The 19024-nt window shown below is 46.9% G+C and overlaps 1 protein-coding gene across 1 annotated transcript; it reads right to left on the reverse strand.

The window, feature by feature from the left end:
• Positions 1-1941: 1941 nt before the first annotated feature.
• bckdha (branched chain keto acid dehydrogenase E1 subunit alpha) lies at positions 1942-18952 on the reverse strand. Its single transcript, XM_055663685.1, has 9 exons — positions 18793-18952; positions 14696-14872; positions 12986-13072; positions 12046-12154; positions 10114-10275; positions 8355-8561; positions 5407-5548; positions 3951-4122; positions 1942-2399 (listed from the first exon to the last, which is right to left on the reverse strand). The coding sequence occupies exons 1-9, from the start codon at positions 18883-18885 to the stop codon at positions 2229-2231; spliced, it is 1320 nt and encodes a 439-aa protein (XP_055519660.1). The 5' UTR covers positions 18886-18952; the 3' UTR covers positions 1942-2228.
• Positions 18953-19024: the final 72 nt, after the last annotated feature.

Raw genomic sequence — 19024 nt, forward strand, 5'->3', positions numbered from 1 at the left:
TACAACTTGACACCAATATCCTATTTTGTGTCACATTTACCTGTAAAGCTGTACATTAACAGCGGCAAGCCGCGCCGTTTCGGCTGCGGCATTGCAAGGATTAAGTCAAGACCCCGAAGAGTTTCGAAAGCCACAGGGAGTCACTAACAGAATATCTACAAGGCCAAGTCCCTGGATAAATCAGCACAAGATAAACCAGAACAAAACAAAGATTATTAATGGTTTTGATATCGATAATTAACTGTTTGTGATGTATCTCTTTTCAAGAGAATATTGGAGACTTCACATTGTTTAAACAAGGAAGCATATGGTTTGGGCTAGCGAGGGGGAAAATGCATCACAGTGTAATATGAACAAGGTCCTAGTCTCTTTGTCAGGGCACCATTCACTCGTCCCATGTACAGCAGCCAGGATCGGCATCTGGAACTGTTAACAAAGCTTTAGGACTGTCCCAGAGTCTTGCTGGACTCATTATTAATCTCCACTGCTGGGGTCACCTCTGGAAAAGAAAAAGGGCTCTAGGCATTAACATGAGCAATTGCACTTGCTGAGGATGGCTTTAATGGTGCTCCATTCAACAGAACTGTTTGCTTCCAGAACCAGGCGATGGGAGGCAGTTCCACCCCATATCATAGATCCAAGCCTCAGCTGCTTGTGAGCGCCAACATCAGACCCTTAATACCAGCAAACGGGGGCCATTGGAAGTAAACTGTTTATTAAAACATGGTTTTAAAGGCGGCACGGTGGCACAGCGGTAGAGTTGCTGCCTTACAGCGCCCGAGACCCAGGTTTGATTCTGACATCTGTAAATTGTAAATCTCATATTTCGCTTGGGTAGTTTACACCCCAGCGGTATGATCATTGACTTCCCTAACTTCAGGTAGCCCCTTGCCGTCTCTCTCCATCCCCTTCCCCTACCCAGTTCTCCTACCAGTCGTACTGTCTCCGACTACATTCTATCTTTGTCCCGCCCCCTCCCCAGACATCAGTCTGAAGAAGGGTCTCGACCCGAAACGTCGCCAATGCCTTCTCTCCAGAGATGCTGCCTCACCCGCTGAGTTACTCCAGCATTGTGTGTCTACTTTCTGTACATTGGCCCTAGTGTGTAGGATTGTGCTAGTGTACGGGGTGATCGCTGGTCGGCGCTCTAACTGATTTCTAGGGCTTTATAACCCCCTTTGATGCCCCTTTAATCCATGAGGTTACTGGGGAGAGCAGAGGATGAAAGAATGGAGCGACTGGGCTTATATTCACTGGAATTTAGAAGGATGAGAGGGGATCTAATAGAAACATATAACATTCTTAAGGGTAGATGCAGGGAAAACGTTCCCGATGTTGGGGGAGTCCAGAACCAGAGGTCACACAGTTTAAGAATAAGGTGTAGGACTGAGATAAGGAAACACTTTTTCACTCAGGGAGTTGTGCATCTGTGGAATTCTCTGCCACAGAAGGCGGTGGAGGCCAATTCACTGGATGTTTTCAAGAGAGAGTTAGATTTAGCTCTTGGGGCTTTTGGAATCAAGGGATATGGGGGAAAAAGCAGGATGATCAGCCATGATCATATTGAATGGCGGTGCTGGTTCGAAGGGACGAATGTCCTACTCCTGCAGCTATTTTCTACGTTTCAATGTTTCTGCCAACACAAAAGACGGCTGGGTGGAAAGAGGGAAACAACATGGTCATAAAGGACCCATCAGCACCTGTGGTCAGGATCGAAAGCGGGATGAGGCTGAAACTGTAGTGTGGTGACACTGTGTCACCCAGGAATGAAGTGGTAGGGATGGGAGGTGGGAACGATTTGCAGAGTGGGATGAGGGTAGACAAAAAATGCTGGAGAAACTCAGCGGGTGAGGCAGCATCTATGGAGAGAAGGAATAGGCGACGTTTCGGGTCGAGACCCGAAACGTCGCCTATTCCTTCTCTCCATAGATGCTGCCTCACCCGCTGAGTTTCTCCAGCATTTTTTGTCTATCTTCGATTTTTCCAGCATCTGCAGTTCAGAGGGGAATGGGGAATGAGGAATTCACTGCCATTAGATTCCTCCAAAACCCAGCGACCAGCAACACAGACCACCAAGACCTGGGCAACTATAGAGAGAGGGGAGCGTCACCATAGTTAGCATTAGTTTTGGAAATCGGACGAGGCAACTTTGTGGATTGAGGATTAAAGTTAGTGGTGTGCGGGACTGAAGGGCGGGCGGGCGGGACTGGGAATCGACTCCATGACATCTACTTCTCAAAATGGTCCATGGGATAATGCTCGCCGTACATCTTCAGGTGCCTCTGCAGCGCCTCCTGCTGTTTCTGCAGCAAGACCGGCATTTCTTCGTACACGTCCGTGAATAAGTAGTCCACCTTGGGCTTCAGCTCACGTTCGGCCTCCTCAAAGGCTTCCATCACCTGGCAACAAGACGGCAGGTCATAAGTGATAGGAGCGGAATTAGGCCGTTCGGCCCATCAAGTCTACCCCGCCGTTCAGTCATGGCTGATCTATCGTTCCCTCTTAAACATAGAAAATAGGTGCAGGAGTAGGCCATTCGACCCTGCACCACCATTCATTGTGATCATGGCTGATCATCCAACTCAGTATCCCATCCCTGCCTTCTCTCCATACCCCCTGATCCCTTTAGCCACAAGGTCCACATCTAACTCCCTCTTAAATATAGCCCATGAACCGGCCTCAACTACCCTCTGTGGCAGAGAATTCCACAGATTCACCACTCTCCGTGTGACAAATCTCTGGAACCTCTGCCTTCTCCCCATAACCCCTGACACCCGCACTAATCAAGAACCTATCTATCTCTGCCCAAAAAATATCCATTGACTTGGGCCTCCACAGCCTTCTGTGGCAAAGAGTTCCACAGATTCTCCACCCTCTGACTGAAGAAATTCCTCCTCATCTCCTGCCTGAAGGAACATCCTTTAATTCTGAGACTATGTCCTCTAGTCCTAGACTCTCCCACTAGTGGAAACATCCTCTCCACATCCACTCTATACAAGCCTTTCACTATTCGGTATGTTTCAATGAAGTCCCCCCCTCATTCTTCCAAACTCCGGCAAGTACAGGCCCAGTGCCGTCAAACTGGTCAGCTAGTTGGGTAGGATTGCTGTTTTATCACCAGTGGCTATCGGTGCCCCTGCTGATCTGGACCAGTCCAGAGTGAAGCATGAAGGTGTCCTCGTCCCAACTGTTCAACCAGCTGTGCTCCCATACGCACCATGTCTCGTGTAAGGAAAAGATCGGAGAGATGCACAGATTCTCTTGTGTAAAAAAAGTTACCCCTTAGATTCCCATTAAATCTTTCCCCCCTCACCATAAACCTATGTCCTCTAATTCTCGATTCCCCTACTCTGGGCAAAAGACTCAATTTACCCAATGTATTCCTCCGTTTAAGAAAGAACTGCAGATGCTGGAAAAATCGAAGGTAGACAAAAATGCTGGAGAAACTCAGCAGGTGAGGCAGCATCTATGGAGGGAAGGGATAGGTGACGTTTCGGGTCCAGACCCGAAACGTCACCTATTCCTTCTCTCCATAGATGCTGCCTCACCCAATGTATTCCTCTCATCATTTTGTACACCATAAGATCACCCCTCATCCTTCTGCCTTCCAAGGAATAATATCTTAGCCTGCTTATCTCTCCCTACAGTTCTGGCCCTCGAGTCCTGGCAACATCCTCGTAAATCTTCTCTGCAACCTCTCCAGCTCAACAACGTATCTGCAAAAGACTGTGGGTATATCTGATCTATTCCTCTCATGATTTTGGACGCGTCTTGGTCTAACGGCCTCTGCTTGTAAAGCTCTGAGACCTGTTATGTATGAAGTCCACCACGATTGCATTTCAGGTAAAGCAATGACTAAGTACTGGATAGGGAACGTAATATGCTGAGGTCCTTCATTTCCAGGTGCCGAGGGGGGGGGGGGGGGGGGGGGGGGGGAGGAGAGTACCTACCCGTTTCCTGGACTGTTTCCTCCATGCTTTCTCCTGCTCCTCATCCCACCAGCCCTTGTTCACCATGTAGTGCCTGAGCCTGGAGATGGGGTGATCTTGCTTGTCCCAATAGTTCACTTCATCCACTGACCGATAGGCCGAGCTGTCGTCGCTGGTGCTGTGATGTCCGATCCTGAGGGAGTTCGCAACACAAACCCGCGCAGCATCTCAGCACGTATATGTTGCAATATTACACGTTCAATTTTACGCGGTTTAGTTTCGAGATACGGCGTGGTAACGGGCCCTCTATAACCATATAACCATATAACAATTACAGCACGGAAACAGGCCATCTCGACCCTTCTAGTCCGTGCCGAACACATAATCTCCCCTAGTCCCATATACCTGCGCTCAGACCATAACCCTCCATTCCCTTCCCATCCATATAACTATCCAATTTATTTTTAAATGATAAAAACGAACCTGCCTCCACCACCTTCACTGGAAGCTCATTCTACACAGCTACCACTCTCTGAGTAAAGAAGTTCCCCCTCATGTTACCCCTAAACTTCAGTCCCTTAATTCTCATGTCATGTCCCCTTGTTTGAATCTTCCCTACTCTCAGTGGGAAAAGCTTGTCCACGTCAACTCTGTCTATCCCTATCATCATTTTAAAAACCTCTATCAAGTCCCCCCTTAACCTTCTGCGCTCCAAAGAATAAAGCCCTAACTTGTTCAACCTTTCTCTGTAACTTAGTTGCTGAAACCCAGGCAACATTCTAGTAAATCTCTACCCACTGAGTACGCAGTGACCAGCGATCCCTGCACATTAACACCATCCATGCACACGGGGGACAATTTTCACTTGTAACAAGTAGCCAATAAACCTACAAACCTGCACATCTTTGCACTACACCCACACGGCCACGGGGGGAAAACATACAGACAGCACCCAAAGTCAGGATCGATCCTGGGTCTCGGTTGCTGCATGGTATCTATAATGCCCCTGTCCCACTTAGGAAACCAGAACGGAAACCTCTGGAGACTTTGTGCCCCACACAAGGTTTCCGTGCGGTTCCCGGAGGTTTTTGTCAGTCTCCCTACCTGCTTCCACTACCTGCAACCTCCGGCAACCTCCGGGAAATGCACGGAAACCTTGGGTAGGGCGCAAATTCTCCAGAGGTTTCCGTTCAGGTTTCCTAAGTGGGACAGGGGCTTGACTCTCTCTTGAAAGCATTCAGACTCCTGGCCTCCACCGCCCTCTGTGAGGCAGAGAATTCCACAGACTCACAACTCTCTCTGTGTGTGGAAGAAGTGTTTCCTCGTCTCTGTTCTAAATGGCTCACCCCTTATTCTTAAACTGTGGCTCCCCCAACATCGGGAACATGTTTCCTGCCTCCAGCGTGCCCAAACCCTTAATAATCTTATATGTTAATCAGAATCATTGAGAGAACTTATTCACACACACGGGACTAACCTGTAGGTCATTGCCTCAATGAGGAAGGGCTGGTTTTCAGCCACTGCCCGGCGCCGAGCCTCTTTAGTAGCGTTATAGACGGCAAAGACGTCATTCCCGTCCACTCTGATTGAGATTATCCCATAACCAGGGCCTCTGGCAGCTATTGGGAAAGAGAGAGTGCCAAGATGTCGATAGTACCAAAATTATTATCTGTGTTTCATGCTTGACATCAGGGACTGTGCTTGACATTACCAACTCCCTGATGTTCCGATGGTCACTCCAACCCCATGGTCTTCATATTTAAGCAGGAACTGCAGATACTGAAAAATCGAAGGTAGACAAAAATGCTGGAGAAACTCAGCGGGTGAGGCAGCATCTATAGAGCGAAGGAAATAGGCGACGTTTCGGGTCCAGACCCATCTTCATGTCTGATGCTGCCTCACCCGCTGGGTTTCTCCAGCATTTTTGTCTCCATACGTCACTGTCAACCCATAAGCATCTACGTCACTCCCACTCTTTGATGTTACTCCCAACCCACGACTTTTGCTACATCACTCCCACCCCATGGCCCTTCGATGTCACTCCCGGTCTCATGACCTTCTAAGTCACTTCCAACCCAAGAGCCTTCCGTCGTTACTCCCAATCCGTGACCCTTTCTGCATCACTCCCACCCCGTGGCCCGTCCACCTCACTCCCAACCTTCGAAGTCACTCCCAACGCATGAGCTTGCGACGTCACTCGCAAACCATGACCCTTCCTACTTTACTCCCAATCCGACATAGCTCCCAACGCCATGGCTCTCGTAACTCACTCCCAAGCCTTTCACTTACCTCCGTCACTCCCAACAAATGACCCTTCCATACCAGTCCCACCCTCATCACTTCCAACCCACGATGCTGCCGTAATCGTCCGATCAGCAGAGAAGGTTATTGGCTGCAACCTTCCCTCCATTGATGAACTGTACACTGCAAGGGCCAGGAAGCGAGCGGGCAAGATCATCTCTGACCCCTCTCACCCTGGCCACAAACTCTTTGGATCACTTCCCTCTGGAAGGCGACTCCGGACTGTCAAAGCTGCCACAGCCAGACAAAAAAGTTTTTATCCACGAGTAGTTGCTCTACTCAACAGCCAAAAATCTGTAGCCTCCCTACAGGTGATCTGGTATTTTGTTGGTTCACATGCTTGATCAATGGTGTTTTATCATGAATGTTTTATTATTATTAATGTTTAGTGTTTTCTGAGTCATTCGTAACTGTCACTGTATGTCATGTTGTTACTTGTGGGCGGAGCACCAAAGCAAATTCCTTGTATGTGAATACTTGGCCAATAAACGCATGTACTTACTTAATAACTCCCAACCCAAATTGTCCCTAACAATGGTGAGTAGCAGGAGAAGTGGGGGAGTTGATGGGTATATGTGAGAGAATCGTGGGGCATGTTGCTAACGCAGATGCACCAAGAGCCAGCTGAGAAACAGGCCCTTCGGCCCAATTTGTCCATGCCTACCAAGATGCCCCATCTATGCTAGTACCACTGGCTTACATTTGGACCATATCCCTCTAAACATTTTCCAACCATGTACCAGAGGGCATCGGTTTAAGGTGAAGGGGTAAAGATATTAATAAAGGAATCTTAGGAGTAACCAGAGGTTTTCTTCAAAGGGTGGTGGGAGTATAGAACAAGCTGCCAGAGGAGGTAGTTACGCCAGGGACAATCGCAACACTTAAGGTAGATACATGGATCGGACAGATTTAGTGGGATACGGGCCAAACGCAGGCAGGTGGGACTTGTGTAGATGGGACATGTTGGTCGGTTGGGTCGAGAGACCTGTTTCCATGCTGTATGACTGTATCTCTCTATAACCATGTACCTGTCCAAATATATTTTAAATGTTGTTACTGTACCTGTCTCAACTACCACCTCCGGCAGCCTGTCCCATATACCTACTACCCTCAGTGTGAAAAAGGTACACCTCAGGTTCCTCTCAAATCTTAAAGTTATGTTCTACGGTTCTCGACTCCCCTGCTCTGGGTAAAAGACTGTGTGCATTCAATGGTCCCCTTCCATGGCACAAGGAAGTAGGAGAAAGGGATAGTACTGGGGCTAGGGGATGAGTTGCCTCTTTTTGTGCTGCAGTATTCTTTGGTCCTATGAACTCTCCAACTCCCAACAGTTTTGTGCCTTTTCATACTTCTCGTTTCCCTCTCCGCTGACTTTGTCTGAAGAAGGGAACTTCACTCACCCCCCCTGCAGGAACTATACAACAGGAGGTGCAACTCCAGAGCAAATAAAATCATGGGAGACCCCTTCCACCCCTGCAACGGGCTGTTCCAGCCGCTACGGTCAGGCAAACGCCTCCGTTGCCATGCAGTGAGAACGGAGAGGTTGAGAAGGAGTTTCTTCCCAGAGGCAATTTGGACTGTAAACGCCTATCTCACCAGGGACTAACTCTACTGAACGTTTTTCCTTCCATTATTTATTATGTAAAAGAATATGTGTGTTATGATTGTGTTTATAATTTGTTTGGTTGTTTTGTTGTTTGTCTTTTGCACAAAAGTCCGCGAGCATTGCCACTTTCATTTCACTGCACATCTCGTATGTGTATGTGACAAATAAACTTTGCAGGTCGAGGTCGAGGAACAGCTTCTTCCCGGCGGCTGTCACTCTACTCAACAACGTACCTCGGTGACTGCCAATCACCCCCCCCCCCGGACACTTATTATTATTTATTCAAATCGTTTGCTATGTCGCTCTTTCAGGGAGATGCTAAATGCATTTCGTTGTCTCTGTACTGTACACTGACAATGACAATTAAAATTGAATCTGAATCTGAACCTGAACTTGACTTGACTTGACTCGATCCGAAACGTCACCCATTCCTGTTCTCCACGACGCTGCCTGACCCGCAGCTTTGTTATGTCTAGCTCCCAACAGCATCTCCCTTGTACGGTGCTGCCAATACCTACCGATGCCGTCGCCTCTGTACTGCTCGTGAGTTGGCGTCGATATTGCATAGCCGTTGTTTCTGCAGAAGAATATGATGGGGCACTCTAAAGTGGCCGAAAAGTTGAAGCCGGCATGAGCATCCCCTTCGCTTGCCGCGCCTTCTCCGAAGTAGCAGATGACGGCGCGGTCCGCCTGGCTGACCTTGTAGGCGTATGCGGCCCCGACGGCTGGCGGTCAAAGAGCGGAGAGAGGGTCAAAGAAAGCATGGTCACGCGGAAACGATAAATTCAATCAATGATGCCTAACGGGATCAAGTACAAACTGGGCTTGTTCCCATACACTCCCCACCCTCTCCCCCAACCCCTCACTCCATCCACTGGTGCAGCTTGAGGAAGGGGCAAGGAACAGCAGAGGGGATGTTCCATTTTGCTTTAGTGCTGACGGAGACTAGTTTGTCTTGTAAAGTAGGAGTTATGGTGATAATAAATGTGGTAAAGTCCCACCAACATCCTGGTTTGAAGAGCAATCTGCTGGAGGAATTCAGTGGGTCGAGCAGCTTCTGTGGGGGGGCTGCACGACTGAGATGCAGCGGCTCAATAGACAATAGTTGCAGGAGGAGGCCATTCGGCCCTTCGAGCCAGCACCGCCTTTCAATGTGATCATGGCTGATCATCCCCAATCAGTACCCTGATCCTGCCTGCTCCCCATATCGCCTGACTCCACCATCTTTAAGAGCCCTATCTAGCTCTCTCTTGAAAGTATCCATTGAACCTGCCTCCACCGCCCTCTGAGGCAGAGAATTCCACAGACTCACAACTCTCTGTGTGAAAAAGTGTTTCCCCATCTGCGCTCTAAATGGCTTACCCCTTTTTCTTAAACTGTGTGGCCCCTGGTCCTGGAGAGGGATATGGGCCAAATGCGGGCAGATCATAGTGAAAGGGTCACAGAGCATTGAAACATTAGCCCAGTTTGCCCACGCTGACCAAGATGCCCCTTCCACCATGATCCCACCTGCCTACATTTGGCCTACATCCCTCTGAACATTTCCTATCCATGTACCTGTCGAACTGTCTTTTAAATGTTGTTACAGCAGCAAATGGGTCAACTTAGATGAGACAACTTGGTCAGCATGGACAAGTTGGGCCGAAGAGTCTGTTTCCGTGCTCTACGACTGAGTTTTCATCAGGCATCTGAACCATTCTACTACAACTAGAGAGCAGTCCCGAACTACCTTCTACCGCATTGGAGACTATCTTTGATCGGACTTTATTGGGTTTATCATGCACTAAATGTTATTCAGGTTATTCCCTTTATCATGCATCTGTACACTGCGAATGGCTCGGTTGTAATCATGTATTGTCTTTCCGCTGACTGGTTAACAGGCATCAAAGGCTTTTCACTGCACCTCGGTACACGTGACAATAAACTAGACTCAACTGAACTAACTTGTCGGCGGGACGGTAGTGTTGCTGCCTCACAGCGCCAGAGACCGGGGTTCGATCCTGACTACGGGTGCTGTCTGTATGGAGTTTGTACGTTCTCCCCGTGACCTGCGTGGGTTTTCTCAGAGATCTTCGGACATACAGGTTTGTAGGTTAATTGGCTTGGCATAAATATGAAAAATCTGTCCATAGTGTCTGTAGGACAGTGTTAGTGTGTGGGGATCGCTGGTCAGTGTGGACTCGGTGGGCCAAAGTGCCTGTTTCCGCACTGTATCATCTCTAATCTAAACTAAACTAAACGAAGCAAAGGTAACCTGTTGAGATTTCTAATCATTACCCTGGGGTATTTGCGTGGCTAAGGGAGAGGAGATTGTAACGAAGTGTAGATCCTTGCTGCCGTAATGAACTGGCATCTGGCGGCCCTTGCCCACATCGCTAGCGCTGGCATAACACTGCGCCATGAAGAGCTCCAGCGACAGGCCTCGGTACATGAGGACACCTGCAGGGGTGACAAAGTACAACCTGAGCAATGGTAATGAATTGGCAGTGTCTGAGATGACGAACCCCTTACAAATCGCACACCTTCCTAATCACTACACAGGAGACACAGAGGCACACAGCACAATCTCATTACTGGCAAACTAGAGATTAAACTGTTGTCTTGTTTAAGAAGGAACTGCAGATGCTGGAAAATCGAAGGTAGACAAAAATGCTAGAGAAACTCAGCGGGTGCAGCAGCATCTATGGAGCGAAGGAAATAGGCAACGTTTCGGTTCGAGACCCTTCTTAACTGTTGTCTTGGTTATTCTACTCAAGGGGAAATATATTGGCCAGGATGCTGGGAGAACTAAGGAGCGGTACGGTGGCGCAGCGGTAGAGTTGCTGCCTCACAGCGCCACAGATCTGGGCTTGAGCCTGACTACGGGTGCTGTCTGTACGGTCTCCCCATGACCGGCGTGGGTTTTCCCCGTGTGGTCCAGTCACCTCCCACACTCCAAAGACGTGCAGGTTTACAGGTAAATAGGAGGCTTGGTATAAGTGTAAATTGTCACTAGTGTGCGTAGGATAGTGTTAATGTGCGGGGATCGCTGGTCGGTGCAGACTTGGCGGCTGAAGGGCCTGTTTCTGCGCTGTATCTCTAAATTAGACAAAACTGTTTATTGTAGTTATTGTACTTAAGAGGAAAAATATTGCCAGGATGCTGGGACAACTAAGGGGCCCCAAGTCTCTGCTGGTGTAAAGGGCCTTTCCCACTTACGCAATTTTTTTCGGCGACTGCCAGCACCCGTCAGAGTCGCAGCAGGTAGCCGAAAATGTTCAACATGTTGAAAATCCAGCGGTGACCAGAAAAAGGTACGACTCTTTGGGCGACTATGCACGACCATATAGACGCCACCCTGCGACATGTCACCAGTATGGTCGTGAGTAGTCGCCCAAACATAGAAACATAGAAACATAGAAATTAGGTGCAGGAGTAGGCCATTCGGCCCTTCGAACCTGCACCGCCATTCAATATGATCATGGCTGATCATCCAACTCAGTATCCCGTACCTGCCTTATCTCCATACCCTCTGATCCCCTTGGCCACAAGGGCCACATCTAACTCCCTCTTAAATATAGCCAATGAACTGGCCTCAACTACCCTCTGTGGCAGAGAGTTCCAGAGATTCACCACTCTCTGTGTGAAAAAAGTTCTCCTCATCTCGGTTCTAAAGGATTTCCCCCTTATCCTTAAGCTATGACCCCTTGTCCTGGACTTCCCCAACATCGGGAACAATCTTCCTGCATCTAGCCTGTCCAACCCCTTAAGAATTTTGTAAGTTTCTATAAGATCCCCTCTCAATCTCCTAAATTCTAGAGAGTATAAACCAAGTTTATCCAGTCTTTCTTCATAAGACAGTCCTGACATCCCAGGAATCAGTCTGGTGAACCGTCTCTGCACTCCCTCCATGGCAATAATGTCCTTCCTCAGATTTGGAGACCAAAACTGCACGCAATACTCCAGGTGTGGTCTCACCAAGACCCTGTACAACTGATCGTACCAAAGAGTCGTACCTTTTTCTGGCCGCCACTGGATTTTCAACACGTTGAAAATCTTCGGCCACCTGCTGAGACCATGACGGGTGCCGGCAGTCACCGAAAAAATCTCATAAGTGGGACAGGCCCTTAAGGCAGCAACTCTACTGTTGTGCCTCCATGTGGCCCTATTCATTGTTAAATCTTATGTCTTATCTGGCAGCCCAGGATATAAACGCCACATTTCACTTACCTGCCTCCCTGTATTGTCCAAACACCAAGTCATCTGGTTCCAACGCAGCTGCACTGCCGATATGTGTGCCCTCCTCACCGTAGTTTGTCATGTAGAAGGATATGCGGCCCTGTAACACAGGCACAGTGTCTAACACTGGCAATGGTCCATAAGCCGGGACACGCCAATGCTCTTCACAATCAATGAAGAACTTTTTGTAACACAGTCACTGATGGAATGCAGGAAGCCACAAAGGGCAGTTTGCACACAGCAAGCTTCCACAAACAGCAGTGTGTTTACAATGAGATTATACGCGCATAAGTCATAGGAGAAGAAGTAGGCCATTCGGCCCACTGAGTCTACTTCGCCAGTCAATCATGGCTGATCTATCATTCCCTCTCAACCCCATTCTCTTGCTTGTTCCTCAATAACATGACACCCTAAACATCAGTCAATCTCCCCCATAACTATCTCATGGATTCCACAGATTCTGACTAAAGAAATTCCTCTTCATCCCCTTTTATTCTGAGGTGATTCCCTCTGGTCCTAGACACTCCCACCAGTGGAAACATCCTCTCCACGTCCACTATATCCAGGCCTTTCACTATTCGGAAGTTTCAATGAGGTTCCTCCCACCTCATCTTCCTAAACTCCAGCGAGTGCTGGCCCAGTGCCAAACGCTCATTAATATGTTAACCCACTCAACCCCGGGATCATTCTTGCATGATCCTCTCCGTCGCGAACACATCCTTCCTCAGATATGGGGCACACAATCTGTTTTTAGAGGCGTTGGGAGAAGCTAGGACACCAGAGAGAACCCCCTTGCTCCTCTAACCCAGCGGACGGATTTCATTTGTAATGTCGGTACGTCAACAGTGCAGCTCTCAGTTCAGCCATGAAAGAAAAGAATTAGTGGCTCAAGTGCCAAAACAAGCAGAGGAAAATCCTGCCGTGTACTTACTTGTCGTTGAGACTCGTACAAAATGCGATCCATGGTGTTCAGCAGCGTCATCTTCTGATAGAATTTGAGGACCATCTCCTTTGGCAACTACAGGAAGGGCAGAAAGAGTAGATCTGTGAATGGGGCAAAAACTCACCAGCTTAGTGAATGGAAGGGTTAATAACCACTTCAGGCCGTGGAGGAATGGAAACACTGCAATAGTAAGTGTGGGAAGGTACTGCAAATGCTGGTTTAAACCAAAGATAGACACAAAAAGCTGGAGTAACTCAGCGGGTCAGATAGCATCTCTGGAGAAAGCTAATAGGTGATGTTTTGAGTTGAGACCCTTCTTCAAACTTACGTTTTGGGTCGAGACCCTTCTTCAGACTAGAAGGGTCTCCACCCGAAACATCACCTATTCCTTTTCTGCAGAGATGCAGTCTGAGTTACTCCAGCTTTTTGTGTCTATCTTCACTGCCTGTAATAATATAACCGCCTTGAGAGAAGGGACTGACAGAAATAACTGAGGTCTAGAAGGGAACTCCATTTGCAAGCTATTTTAATATTGGACTGAAATCACTGAGAAAAGAAAAGTCCATATTTTTCCAGGGTGGCATAGTGGGGCAGCGGTAGAGTTGCTGCCTTACAGCGCCGGAGACCCGGGTTTGATCCCGACTACAGGTCCTGTCTGTGTGGAGTTTGTATGTTCTCCTCATGACCCGAGTGGGTTTCCTCCGAGACCTTCAGTTTCTTCCCACACTCCAAAGATGTACAGGTTTGTAGGTTAATTGGCTTGGTGTAAATGTATACATGCAAAATAGTCCATGACCTCAAGAAATTGCAGCTAATTGTGGACGCAGCCCAGACAATCACCAAAACGTACTCTCTTCCATTGACTCCATTTATACCTCACACTGCCTCAGCAAGGCCAGCAGTATAATCAAGGATGAGTCGCACCCCTGGCCACTCCCTCTTCTCCCCTCTCCCATCTAGCCAAAGGTGCAGAAGTGTGAAAACGCACACCTCCAGATTCAGGGATAGTTTCTTCCCAGCTGTTATCAGGCAACGAAATCATCCTTCCACAGCCAGAGAGCAGTGCTGAACTACTATCTACCTCATTGGTGACCCCCGGACTATTCTTGTTCACACTTTGCTGGCTTTACCTTGCACTAAATGCTATTCCCTTATCATGTAGATACTGTATTCCCATATCATGTATCACTCTAAATGGCTCAATTGTAATCATGCATTGTCTTTCCACTGACAACAAAAGCTTTTCACTGCACCTCGGTACATTTGACAATAAACTAAAAGCCATGTCCCACGGTGCGAGTTCATTTGAAGAGCTCTCCCGAGTTTGCCCTGACTCGAACTCGGAGATTTACGGTAATGGCCACGGTACTCGAGGCTCTCGTGGACATTTTTCAACGTTGAAAAATCTTCACGAGTCTTCCCATGCTTACCTGCCGTTAGCAAGTCTACCCGAGTACCTGCCGTTAGCGTTACGAGCCGCTAAGAGACGTCCCGAGCTCCGACGTACCCGCTACGTTCATTCTCTGTGCTTACCATGAGTTTGATTTTTTTTTAACTCGGGAGAGCACTTGAATAAACTGGCACCGTGGGACAGGGCTTTAGACGTATTATTCCCTATCAGGCCACTGTGAGACCGCATGTTAATGGTTCAACATGGCACCAGGCTGCAGTTCTGCTTTGGGATGGCACATGACAAACCTTGGGGTCTTCATCCGGGTTCATGATCTGTCCCTGTCGGTCCATGACCCGATAGATGGGAATACCGGATATTACGTTGGGCTGGATAAACTCCAGCCTGTCCACAAAATCCGCGGAGGCCCCCGGGAACTGGGGCTTCTCATCCAGCGACGTGAATTGCTGCTGATGAACTGCATGCTGGAGAGAGAACAGGAAAGTGTCAGGTGTCAAATATACATGCGACGCATGACAAACTATCCTCCTTGGAACTGAGGAGAGATTTCATTGAGATATTCAAAATTCTTTTAAACATATAAAATTATAAAAGGATTGGACAAGCTAGATGCAGGATAAATGTTTCCAATGTTGGGCGAGTCCAGAACCAGGGGCCACAATCTTAGAATAAAGGGGAGGTCATTTAAGACTGAGGTGAGAAAAAACTTTTTCACCCAGATAGTTGTGAATTTGTGGAATTCCCTGCCACGGAGGGCAGTGGAGGCCAAGTCACTGGATGGATTTAAGAGAGAGTTAGATAGAGCTCTAGGGGCTGGTGGAATCAAGGAATATGGGGAGAAGGCAGGCACGGGTTATTGATTAGGGACGATCAGCCATGATCACAATGAATCGCGGTGCTGGCTCGAAGGGCTGAATGGCCTCCTCCTGCACCTATTTTCTATGTTTCTTTGAATCCTAAAACTACAGCCTGAAAGGGTAATAGAAGCAGAATCAATTTAGGGAAATTTTAAAAATCGAAAGGGAAAAAGTGCAGTAATTAGTAGATAGACACAAAATGCTGGAATAACTCAGCAGGACAGGCAGCATCTCTGGAGAGAAGGAATGGGTGACGTTTCAGTCTGAAGAAAGGTCTCTAAAGATTCAGTCTGAAGAAGGGTCTCCACCCAAAACGTCACCCATTTCTTCTCTCCAGAGATGCTGCCTGTCCCGCTGTGTTACTCCAGCATTTTGTGTCTATCTTCGATTTAAACCAGCATCTGCAGTTCTTCCCCGCAGTAATTAGTACCTTTGCAAACATGAAACACAGCAAATTTGCACACAGCAAGAATCCATGATCACCAATGAGATAATGCAGGAGATAATGGTTGTAAAAAAATATATGATTTTGGTTTAGATACAAATATTATTTAGGATGTCTACCCAAGTAGGTTAAGTTGGGTTTGGTAAAAATATCAAATTGTCTTTAGTGCTATTGTGTGGAGATGGCTGGTCGGCAGGGACGTGACGGGCTGAAGGGTCAGTAACCACGTCGTATGCCTAAACATCCATATTTTACAGCCCTCTACTGTATCACTCGTCACAGTTTCTTTGTCCCTCAAGAGAAATACGACCCAATCTTGACTGCATAACGCACTGGGTTTGTTTGTACAATATTATCACAAGTGATTTTGTACCTGGTAACGAGTGCTCTTACTAAGTGCTCTGCCCTTGTACTAAGTTATCTGATTTCTGTATGCTGTAATCCCCATTCTACTCTCCACCTGAGCAGAGAGCATTCACATCACAAATTGTTTCATCCAAAGAAAAAACTAAGATGGGCCCACACAGTAACGCAGTGCCAGAGACTTGGGTTCAATCCTGACTATGGGTGCAGTCTATACGGAATTTGTACGGTCTCCCTGAGGGTTTTCTCTGGGTGCTCTGGTTTCCTCCCGCACTCCAAAGACGTACAGGTTTGTAGGCCAATAGACATCGGTAAAATTGTAATGTGTCTCTAGTGTGGAGGATAGTGTTAGTGGATGGAGTGATCACTGGTTGGCATGGACTAGAGGGGTGAGAGCGCGTTTAAGGGCCTGTAGATGCTGGAAACAGAATTTTTTTTAAAGACAAGGTTCTGGAGGAACTCAAGTAAAAGACAAATTGCCGGAGGAACTCAGCAGGTCAGACAGTATCTCAGGATCCATAGAGTCATACAGTGTGGAGACAGTCAGCATGGAATGTGTTATAAACAGGACCAGGTATATGTGGAGGGACGAGGACAGACGACCATTAGAGTCGAGACATTCCCTCAGAAGTTAAGAGTGTTTTATTGTCATGTGTCCCAGATAGAACAATTAAATTCTTACTTGCAGCAGCACAACAGAATATGTGAACATTGTACTCTGTAAACACAGTAAACTGTAAATATAATAAACAAGGAAAAAAAACTTCAGTGTGTATATGTGCGCGTGTACACAAAGAGGAAGATGACTGAACTTTATTGCCTTCCATCACAGTGGGAAACGTTGATTCCGCTGTGGTGGATGTTTATGTTAAACTCTATTGTGTATTGTGTTCTTTTTATTTGTATGGCAACTCAAATTTCATGTGACCATAAATGTGAACTTGAACTTGAAGTTTGTGTGTGTGTGTGAACTGAAGATGCTGGTTTAAACTAAACAGTTTCGGCTCGAGACCCTTCTTCAGACCGTGTGTGTGAGTATATATATATATATATACACACAATCACACAACAGGAACATCCTATATATTATAGTGAATTATAGGATGTTTCCGTTGTGCTTCAAAATGTGTGTGTATGTATAATATATATATAGAACCGTGACATTCTTACTTGTAGCAGCACAACAATATGTAAAGCCTTCAGATCCCACAAAACACGCAGATGCTGTCAAAGACTCCAACGTACGTATATATATATCATGTGTTTGTGTATATATATATGCATGTGTATAGACACACATACATATATATACACACACACACACAGACATATACACATACACATACACATACATATATATATATACATATACACATACATATATATACATACACATACATATACATATATACATACATATATATATATATATACATATATACATACATATACTATACATACATATATACGGCGGTGGAAAGCACACATTGTCCGGAAACATAGAAATCTCAGGGTAATTGCCCTTCGAGCCTGCACCGCCATTCAATATGATCAGGCTCATCCAAGAGTATCCCGTACCTGCCTTTCATACCCCCTGATCCCCTTAGCCACAAGGGCCACATCTAACTCCCTCTTAAATATAGCCAATGAACTGTGGCCTCAACTACCCTCTGTGGCAGAGAGTTCCAGAGATTCACCACTCTCTGTGTGAAAAAAAGTTCTTCTCATCTCGGTTTTAAAGGATTTCCCCCTTATCCTTAAACTGTGACCCCTTGTCCTGGACTTCCCTAACATCGGGAACAATCTTCCTGCATCTAGCCTGTCCAACCCCTTAAGAATTTTGTAAGTTTCTATAAGATCCCCTCTCAATCTTCTAAACTCTAGAGAGTATAAACCAAGTCTATCCAGGCTTTCTTCATAAGACAGTCCTGAATCCCAGGAATCAGTCTGGTGAACCGTCTCTGCACTCCCTCTATGGCAATAATGTCCTTCCTCAGATTTGGAGACCAAAACTGTACGCAAAACTGCACGGATGTTCCCGTCGTGCTTCAAAATGTGTATGTATAATATATATATATAGAACCGTGACATTCTTACTTGTAGCAGCACAACAATATGTAAAGCCTTCAGATCCCACAAAACACGCAGATGCTGTCAAAGACTCCAACGTACGTATATATATATATATCATGTGTTTGTGTATATATATATGCATGTGTATAGACACACATACATATATATACACACATACATATATATACATACACATATATATATATATATACATACATATATATACACATACATATATATACATACATATATATACACATACATATATATACACACATATACATACATACACATACATATACACATACATATACATATATACATACATATACACACATATATATATATATACACACACACAAACAATATATACACAAACACATGATATATTTATACACGTATGTTGGAGTCTTTGACAGCATGTGCGTGTTGTTTTGTGGGATCTGAAGGCTTTACATATTGTTGTGCTGCTACAAGTAAGAATGTCACGGTTGTATCTGGGACAGGGGACAATAAACACTCTTGCCTGACTCCGGGCCAGCAGCAGGTTTGACCGGTCGCCCTTCACGCCGCAGCGGCGCCGCGGCCGCGGCCCTCTCCCTCCTTCCCTCCCTCCCTGACCCACAGCCCCGTGACATTGACTTACACTGGCGGAGAGAGGCCGCCGAGCCCCGGCAGCGATGGAGCAGCGGACGCCGCGCCAGCCTCTGCCCAGTTGTCTGATCACCGCCGCCGCCATCTTCACCCTCTAGCCCAGCTGCTGCTGTTGCCCCACAGTGTCAACACCCCCACATACACAACCCCAGGACCCCACCCATCCCTCACTCCCACCGACCCCCAACCAGAATAAAATAATCAACCCTTTAAAAAAGTTAATA

Source organism: Leucoraja erinacea, chromosome 38 (genome assembly GCF_028641065.1).
Source record: "Leucoraja erinacea ecotype New England chromosome 38, Leri_hhj_1, whole genome shotgun sequence".
Taxonomy (NCBI): domain Eukaryota; kingdom Metazoa; phylum Chordata; class Chondrichthyes; order Rajiformes; family Rajidae; genus Leucoraja; species Leucoraja erinaceus.